The sequence below is a fragment of the Pipistrellus kuhlii genome, unplaced genomic scaffold, assembly GCF_014108245.1.
Source record: "Pipistrellus kuhlii isolate mPipKuh1 unplaced genomic scaffold, mPipKuh1.p scaffold_m20_p_10, whole genome shotgun sequence".
Classification (NCBI taxonomy): Eukaryota; Metazoa; Chordata; class Mammalia; order Chiroptera; family Vespertilionidae; genus Pipistrellus; species Pipistrellus kuhlii.
In genome coordinates, this window is record NW_023425405.1 from 39,612,382 (window position 1) to 39,621,602 (window position 9,221).

At 51.6% G+C, this 9,221-nt stretch overlaps 1 protein-coding gene across 2 annotated transcripts; it reads right to left on the bottom strand.

Moving 5' to 3' along the window:
* Nucleotides 1–1,360: 1,360 nt before the first annotated feature.
* On the bottom strand, nucleotides 1,361–4,089 carry FZD1 (frizzled class receptor 1). 2 transcript variants are annotated; one of them, XM_036429492.2, is made up of 2 exons: nucleotides 3,199–4,088; nucleotides 1,361–3,168 (listed from the first exon to the last, which is right to left on the bottom strand). In XM_036429492.2, the coding sequence occupies exons 1-2, from the start codon at nucleotides 3,477–3,479 to the stop codon at nucleotides 1,482–1,484; spliced, it is 1,968 nt and encodes a 655-aa protein (XP_036285385.1). In that variant the 5' UTR covers nucleotides 3,480–4,088; the 3' UTR covers nucleotides 1,361–1,481. The 2 variants fall into 2 exon arrangements, with proteins under 2 accessions (XP_036285385.1, XP_036285384.1); XM_036429491.2 differs by having other exon boundaries at nucleotides 1,361–4,089.
* Between the last annotated feature and the right edge of the window lie 5,132 nt (nucleotides 4,090–9,221).

Sequence of the window (9,221 nt, forward strand, 5' to 3'; positions counted from 1 at the left end):
TTCAGGAGCTAATCCATCAATTAATCCACCTCCTTTACCGCTGGGACTCTTACCAGGTTTTATTAATGATGTGGATTGTTCCTCCCTCAGAACGTGTTGCTTAATAAGAATCATATGTCGCAAGCACAACTTTTACATTTTAAAGTTTCTGATATAGGTCTAATTCTTATTTGATTTTAAAAAAAATCAGAAAGTAGCACTTCATTCTGAGGAAGCCCCATTACACTGAAATCTCCTTCAAGTTTTCATAATTCAGTTTATGTCCTGCAGTCCTGGTTAAGGAAAGCAAAGCTCAATTCCTCGACAAAGCTTTCCAGGTGACCTCAACATTTCCATTTCACAGCACGCTGCTAAAATCTAAACCCGGACTGTCTCAGTCCTACAGGCAGGCTGCCAGGCATCAGTATACAATTAGAATGAGCATTTTTATAACCCCCATCTCCAGTCCCTCCCAGCCCACGCAGAGCGCCTCATGCCTCTTCCCAAAATCTCAGTAACCACATCTTTCCATGACGCGGGCCAAAACTCATACCAGGTTTGAGACACTCGAGAATGAAATGAGCTCATCCACCAAAAATGAGAGTTTTAAAAAGTTTGGCACTGGTTATCCCACTCACCCTCTGGCCGAGCTGGGTGGACGGAGGGAGGGAGGGTCTGGGCGGTGGAGGCCGGGCGCAGGAAGTCTGGGGCTGCCGGCGGGCACCGACGCGGGCCTCCTGGAAGCCCGGGGGAAGGGTCTTTAACAGGGGAAGACTGGGCTTCCGGAAGTTAAAGGGGCAGACCTGGGGAATCCGGCCCCCGACAGGGAAGACTTGAAAGCTTTAAGAAGTGCAGTACCTTAAGATCTCCAAACTCAACCCGGGAGAGGAAAGGGAGGGAGCAGAACAAGGGGGTGGAAAGGGACCCGGACCTGCAGCCCAGGATGCGCTCCGGGCTGCAGGGCGGCGGGAGGGGCGCGCTTGCGAACCAGCGGGACACCCCGCCGGTGCGCTTTTCTGTTTTTCTCTCTGCAGGACTCCAAAAAGGGCAAGAAGGAAAAAGCCTCACACGGTTAAACCGCCCTAAACCATCCAAACGGAAACAAAACAAACAAACAAAATAAAGAGAAAAAAAAAGGAAAAGAAATCGCGTGATCAGTCGTCACTTAAATACAAATATACTTACAAAAATCTTACACAGGCTATTTACAATCATAAAAGCGTACAGTCCTGGTTCCAGGGAGAGAGGTCTGTTCACCCCACCCCCCCCAACCCCCCCAGGCAGTTGGGCCCCGGGGTCCGTTCGCCCCCAGGGACGGGAGCTTTTGCAGGAGCCACGGTGTTCCAAAGAAGCTTGCGAAAGGGTCCGGTGAGGAGGCATGGAGCAGGATTCCGTGGGGAAAGAAGGTTTTGGAATGGGTGGCTGGGCCCCTTGCCCCGAGGGCTGGGAGGCTGGGAACAGGGCTGAGCCAGCCGGGCTGCGCGAGCCGCTCCCCCCAGGGCTCAGACGGTGGTCTCCCCCTGTTTGCTGTTGGTGAGTCTCGTGTAAAACTTCCTCCAGGAGTTCAGGGTCTTGCCCGACCAGATCCAGAAGCCGGACGTGATGCCCACGATGAGCGTCATCAGGTACTTGATCATGAAGACGGTGAAGTCGGGGCTCATGGGCGGGTGCGGCGGCGGGGGGCCCCCGCCGGCCTGCAGGTGGGGGCAGGGGATGGCGTAGCTCTTGCAGCTCTGGGCCACCCAGCTGCGCTCCCACTGGTCCCGGAAGGCCTGCTCGTAGAAGTAGCAGGCGATGACGATGGTGGCCGGCACCGTGTAGAGCACGGAGAACACGCCGATGCGCACCATGAGCTTCTCCAGCTTCTCCGTCTTGGTGCCGTCGTGCTTCATGATGGTGCGGATGCGGAAGAGCGACACGAAGCCGGCCAGCAGGAAGGACGTGCCGATGAACAGGTACACGAACAGCGGGGCCAGCACGAAGCCCCGCAGCGCGTCCACGTTGTTGAGCCCCACGAAGCACACGCCGCTCAGCACGTCGCCGTCCACCTGGCCCAGCGCCAGGATGGTGATGGTCTTGATGGCCGGCACGGCCCAGGCCGCCAGGTGGAAGTACTGCGAGTTGGCCTCGATGGCCTCGTGGCCCCACTTCATGCCCGCCGCCAGGAACCAGGTGAGCGACAGGATGACCCACCAGATGGAGCTGGCCATGCTGAAGAAGTAGAGCATCATGAAGAGGATGGTGCAGCCCTCCTTCTTGGTGCCCTGCGCCACGGTGCGCGCCCCGTCCTCGGAGAACTTGTCGTTGCACACCACCCGGTCCTCCAGCAGGAAGCCGGCGATGTAGGCCACGGCCACGGCCGTGTAGCAGCCCGACAGGAAGATGATGGGCCGCTCCGGGTAGCTGAAGCGCCGCATGTCCACCAGGTAGGTGAGCACCGTGAAGAGCGTGGACGCGCAGCACAGCACCGACCAGATGCCGATCCAGGTGCGCGAGAAGCGCAGCTCCTCCGGCCCGAAGTACATGAGCCCGTACACCTTGGTGGGCTCGCAGGGCGCGCCGCAGTCCTTCTCCCCCAGGAAGCGGTAGTTGAGGTAGGAGGGCACCTTGAGGGCGCGCGGACACGAGAACTTGCCCCGCTCCGACCCGCCGCCGGCGCCCCCGGGGAAGCCGCCGCCGCGGTACCCCCCGCCGCCGCCGCCGCCGTGCTGGGGGTTGCTGGTCCAGAACTCGGGCAGCAGGGAGGGCGTCGGCGTGCCCTTGTCCGAGGTGTTCTGGCCCACGCACAGCTCGCCCGCGCCGTGCACTGGGAACTTCTCGCACTTGAGCGTGTCCGGCCACTGGAAGCCGAACTTGTTCATGAGCGCCTCGCAGCCCTGGCGCGCGCGCTCGCACAGGGAGCGGCAGGGCGGCAGCGCCTGCTCCAGCACCGTGCACACGGGCGCGTACATGGAGCACAGGAAGAACTTGAGCTCGGCCGAGCACTGCACCTTCACGAGCGGGTAGAACTGGTGCACCTCGAGGCCCGCGTCCTCCTGGTTCGTGTGGCCCAGCAGGTTGGGCATGATGGTCTGGTTGTACGCGATGTCCGTGCACAGCGGGATGGAGATGGGCTGGCAGTAGCCGTGGTCCGGGATGGAGATGCCCCGCTCGCCGTTGTAAGGCTGCCCGCTCTGCTGCTGCTGAGGCTGAGGCTGCTGCTGCTGCTGCTGTAGCGGCGGCGGCGGCGGGGGCTGCTGCGGACCCGGCCCGGGCCCCTGGCCCGCCGCCTGCGCCCGCACCCCAAGCAGCAGCGGGGCTTCCAGCAGCCCAAGCAGCAGCAGCAGCAGCCAGCGCGCCCAGCGCCCGGAGCCGGCTGGGGGGCGGCGGCGGCGGCGGCGGCCAGAGTCCCCGCTCCCCTCGGCCGCCGGCCCCGCCGCCGGGAGCGCCCCGGCACAAAGTTCCCAGCTCCCGCCGCCGCCGGCGGCCCGGCACTTCTTAGGCGCCTCCTCCTCAGCCATACTTTTTCAGCTCCTTTCTCGGCGGCGGCGCCGCTCGGCTGGGGCTGGTGGTGGCGGCGCGGCGGGCGGCTCCCCCTGCGGCGGCCGGGGCGATCTTCTCGGCGGCGCCGGTGCCCTCCGTCGAGGCCGAGCCGCGCACGGCCCGCTGCCCCGTCTCCCGCTCTGCGCCCCGCAGCCGCCGCCGCCGCCGCCGCCGCTGCTGCTGCAGAAACTTGCGATTCATGAAGCGCGGGCGGCGGCGGGGAGAGCCCTGGTGGCTCGGGCGCGCCGGGGTCGCGTCCCGCCTTCCTGGCCCTCGGCTCCGCTGGCTCCCGGCTGGCGGCGCCGCGCTCAGTGGCCGCGGCCGGGGAGAGCGCGCAACTCTGGGCAGCGCAGCGGCCTCGGCTCCCCGCAGCGCCTCCGCCTCCGCCTCCGCCGCCGCCGCCGCCTGACCATTTGTGTCAATCCCTCAACTCGCGCGCTCGCCTCTCCCTCGCGCGCCCTCGGACCGGTTTCCAGGCGCCCCGCGGCCTGCCTTTCACCGGGAGGGAGGAGCCTTGAAACCGACGCGGATCCGGAGGCTCAGGGACCGTCGCCCAATCGCGGCCCCGGCTTCCCGGCGCAAAGGGCGCCCGCCCGCCGCCTCCTTCCCCCAGTGAAAGTCGGCGGCGCGGGGGGAGGAGGAGGAGGAGGAGGGAGGCGGGGGGCGGAGGAAGAAGTAGTCGCGGAGGCACCGCTCCGGCACAAAGAGTGGGTTTGCTAGGGAGCGGGACAGGCTTGGTTGCTTTTACTTTTAAGGAAGAAAGGGAGAGGACAAATAGGAGAATGGTCCCATATGCTGCTGGAGATAATGAATAGGAGTTGGCGGACCGCGGGACTTGGCTTTTTCTTTCCTTTTATCCGTTTTTTCATGTTTTAAAAAATCCTGCTCTGAACGCTGGGGGACAAACGGCAAGCCGAGCGAGGCGCTCCGAACAGATGCCTTTGACTTAAGGAGCGCGCGGCTTCCTTTGAGAGTGTCTGGCTGTTGGAGTTTTTGTTTAAAGAATTGCCCTAATAAACCCCGGAGCTTTCTAGGGCTGGGCGGGCTTGGGATGCGCCATTTCCCCCAAGGAGAAGTCCTCGGATCGCTGTAAAAATGAAAACAAACAAACAACACACACACATACACATAAAATAAAATAAAAAAAGAACAACAGAAAAAAAAAAAAACTTTGATGGCATTTTAAAATGCAAGCCAGATGCGCCGTCTGCTACTCCTCTTGTAGTCAAACTCCCTTTTCTTCTCTTTAATCAAGTGAGAAACAGAAGCAAGGGGAAACTACCCATTGAATATTGAGAGAGAGAGAGAGAGAGAGAGAGAGAGAGAGAGAGAGAGAGAGAGAGAGAGGGAGGGAGGGAGGGAGGGAGGGAGGGAGGGAGGGAGGGAGGGAGGGAGGGAGGAGGGAGGGAGGGAGGGAGAGAGAGAGAGAGAGAGAGTGTGAGTCAGAGAGAGAGAGGTTGAGAACCCCCGCCCCCTGGCCCCCAGCTTCCTCGCAGCCCAGGATCCCAGAGGTGGCTCCCAGCTGGGCTGGCGGCCAGCCTGGGCCCTGGAGAGCTGCTGGGAGCCGCCCAAAGCCCGGGAGGCCCGTGGCTCTTGAGGGAACTTCTGGGAGTGTCAGGCTCGGGCCAGTTCGGTGCCAGAGGCTGGGCTGCAAAGCTGGAGATGCCAGTTTAGAAAACAAAACAAGTCTGAAAGCTAAAAAGCATACTGCATATCCTTTCCTCATCTCAAACAACACAATCCATCTCAGCTGACTTACCTTGTTTTCTATGTAAGGTGTTTTCTTTTTTTCCCCCAAGCGGTTTAACCACATGACTCAGTTTTATCAATCAAGTGCCATTGTATTATTAATCCTACATAGGATGGTTGGCCTATGATTAGACTTTCTGGAGATACTTTTCTACCATTATTTTCTGTCTTTTGTTTATCCATTCATTTGCCTAAGTAGTTCTTACCAAGCATCTATTATGCTGTAAGCACTGTTAAGTAGAAGAGTACAGAGGTCAACAAGACATGGCCCAGCCAAGGGCAGAGTACTGTGGGGGCACAGACTTGTAGATGTTATTCAAGGGCCCATCTCAAGCTGAAGGAGCACCTGGGAAGCAGCCAGCCTGCGGAAAGGAAAGGATAGGGAGGGTTCTGATGAAGAGGTGAGTGGAAGGTGCAAAAGACAGGAGGAGCTCAGAATTGCTTAAGTTGCTCAAAGGGTGGTGTGTGTGTGTGTGTGTGTGTGTGTGTGTGTGTGTGCAGGGAGGGTAAGAGTGGCTGAGATATTTTGGGGAACTCAGGAGAACGTTTTAGTCCATGCTAAAAAAAAAAATTGGGGCTTAATTATATAGACAGACAATTAGGGAGCTACTAAAGGTCACTTCTCCCCCAGATCAGCAAGGGGCGGCTTGAAGATGACTGTGAAAGAGGGAACCACTGTCACCAAAAAGCATGAAGATTAGTCTAATCAGGAAGGTCACTACTTAAGATGGGTGTGCTTGTTAGAGAGGACAAGGGTTTCCAGGTCTGGGCGGTTCTTACTGGATGCTATTCTTGCTAAATGCTAAAATACAGCACAGTATTTTGCAGAGGCAGCTGTAACAGGATGAGCTCAAGCAGAACCCAATCAGGTAAGGGTAGCCAACTGCAAAGAAGGAATCAAAATGTAATTAACTAAATACTATATATTTAGAGAGAAAAACCTGAGAACACCCTTCAGAGAGACAGCTTTGGGTGTGAATTCCCTGTTTACTTGCTGCAAGTAAATAAAACTACCTAACTACAACCGCATCTCATTCTTTAATAGAACACCCCAGGGGGCAAACACCTTGAGTGTGGCAACATTACTTGAACTGCACATTAGCAGAACACTGTGAATTTCATCACCATGCATGTTAGTGTCTCTAAAGAATGTGTAGTCATATCTCTACCTGTTAAAACAAAATGACACTGTTCCAGCTAATATATATAATTGTTCTTCAAATTATAATTTGAAGATTATATATATATATATATATATATATATATATATATATATATATGTTTGTGTGTTTGTGTGTGTGTGTGTGTGTGTGTAATTGTTCTTCAAATATTAATAGGTTCAGTAAGGTTCAGTAAATGTATAAAATATATATTTGTTTTTAAGTGTTCCTGGCCCTGGCTGGGTAGCACAGTAGGTTGGAGCATCATCCCATACACCAAGGACCAAAGCAGTTAAGTCGTTCGTCCAAGGTCCTACAGCCAGTAAGTGCCAGAGTAGGGTTTGTGTCTGACCAAAACCCATGGACTTCCATTGGGTGAACATGTCCATTCCTGGAAATTATAGGAGAAATTTTGGTTTTTGGGTGCAGGTTGTGGCAGCTCCTCAGTGTTTAACATAGTTTCCTACACTTGGACAGAGGTGGTAGGAGTATCAATGCTTGGGACTGACAAGTTAGACTGGCATTTTCCAAATTGTATTTTGTGAAATGCAATAGGTTCCCTAAAGGTGCTCTGTGAAATAAATTTGTTCAAATAAGTTTGGAAAAAGGCCATACTCTTTGTCCTTATTGGAGACTCATGGGAGCTTAATAAAATCTCTGAGAAGTGGTTAGGTAAAGAACCCTTTTTAAACGTTATCTTACCTAGTATTCCCTACATTTGGAATATATCTATGCACTTGGAACACACACACACACACACACACACACACACACACTAAATATTTAGCTTGATACTCATGCACTAATACAATTTGAGAATTGCTGGATTAAACCTAACATCTTGAAACTAAACTTTATAAGGTTGGACTCTCACTTCTGTATCACTTTTGTGTGTTTGAAATGAAAAGTGAGAGCTTGGTCTACTCTGCTTTGAGTTTCTAACTCTTCTCTTTCCTAGTGAAGGGTATTGCTGGGTTAGGGAGCTGGTAGTGAGAGAGAAAGTTCAGACTATGCGACTCCCTCACCTAGGAGTCTATGATAGAGGTGCTTTAGGTGTCACTCTGCCTGAGCTTATCCAGTCTCATTTCTTCTTGAATTTCCAACCCAGGAATTTCTACATCAGCTAATTCTTGTCTTTGGTACAATTCCAAAACCTAATGTCTTCTTTCTTCATTGTTACACAAATCTGTCCTTGACATTGGTGAGAGAGTTCTTGGGTTCATTTACATACATCTTTTAAAAATATACATTGCTTTCCTTAAAACAACTTATCAAGAGAGATGGTACGTTTGATTATCTTGACTTTTATCTCACAGGCACTTCTGGCTGATTCATATCAAGATCCTAAGTTAACTTATCTTTTGAGAGTCAGCCATCATTTGTTAGAATTTACATATTAGACATGGAAAGACTGGAAGATTTAATATAGATGGTCAGTTCACTAGGTCATAATATATATCAGGATTACTTTTACACAGATCTCAGAAAACACATTTTAAAAAATAGAAATACAAAAGGAAAAAATATCACCATCATCACTAAATTATTCTCAACAAGGTAGGGTAATAATTATCCAAAATTTTCTTGTAATTCAAAGGTTAACTAAAGAAGATTTTTGCTAAAGCTACTACTTAACTCTCAGTGCCTCAGAAAGACTAGAGGTAAAGAACTAGCACATGACTCTGCTTTAATTACTGCTGTTGTTGTTATGCAATTGGAAATAGTATATACTATTATTATCTGGGAAACCTTTTGCAAAACATACAGGCACCTAATTGGATTTAAAATGTAGTCCTTCTGTGAGGCCCTGGGAAAGAAATATAGATGATCCCTTGTAAATTAAAACCTTATGTTTCTTGAGCTGAAAGAGGCCTCTTACATTGGCTGAGATATGAGGAACTGAGTTTGGAATCCTTTTGGTGCAGAAGTTTTTAAGAGAACAAGTAAAATTGGTGCTTCTATAAGCGAGCGTTTCTGCTCTACCATCTGCACGACTTGACATTTGAGTGTGTCTGTATGAAGGAAATAATGTTATACAGCTTTTAAAATCAGAGCCCAATTGTTTTCATTTTGTTTCTCTTGCTTTAATCTGAAATCCTCTGGCTGAAGGTAACATGGAAGTCAAACCACAGTTTCTAAAGTACAGTACAAGTTCTTCTTAGAGCAATATCTTTGGATTAAGAACAAATGAAACGTACAACCAGGCTTTGCCATTTCCCATCTGACATCATTTCTTGGGCCAGGGTAATGAAAACACCAGGTTATTTATACTTTATTAAACTTCTAAGGCTGGAGAGATCTTAATACTTAAAAGAAATTAAAAAAGAAAACAAGCCATTTTCCCCCTCTTAACATTGTCATCAGACCTTAGTGTGTGGCTACATGATGGTAGCAAGAATATGATGCTGAGTTTACACGCAGAAATGGAGGTTTACCAGTAAGAAGTTGACTTGCTCACACAGTTGGAGGAACCAGAATTCAAATGTCGTTACCACATGAATTAACACAGCAGCTCGCCAGAGAAAACAAGATAAATTACACAGCTTTTGTAACTTAAAGGAAGTTTTTTAGAAAATGCAAAATTCTGCCATGCTTTAAGACAATTATTTGGATGTTTTAGTATAAAGGAGATCAAACATCCAAGGACATGGACAGGTGGCCATTTCTTATCCCACCCAGGATATATTGATGCATCTTAGATGGAGGAAGGTGTTTCTGTTAAGTAGGCAAGGAAAGGGACTCAATGCATAGCTTTCCTGTGATGCAATTTGGTCCAGGATGATATTTTAGGGCAGTGGTTCTCAACCTTTC

Coding starts and splice junctions, on each gene's coding strand:
- FZD1 (XM_036429491.2), bottom strand. CDS start 3,479: ATGGCTGAGGAGGAGGCGCCTAAGAAGTGCCGGGCCGCCGGCGGCGGC.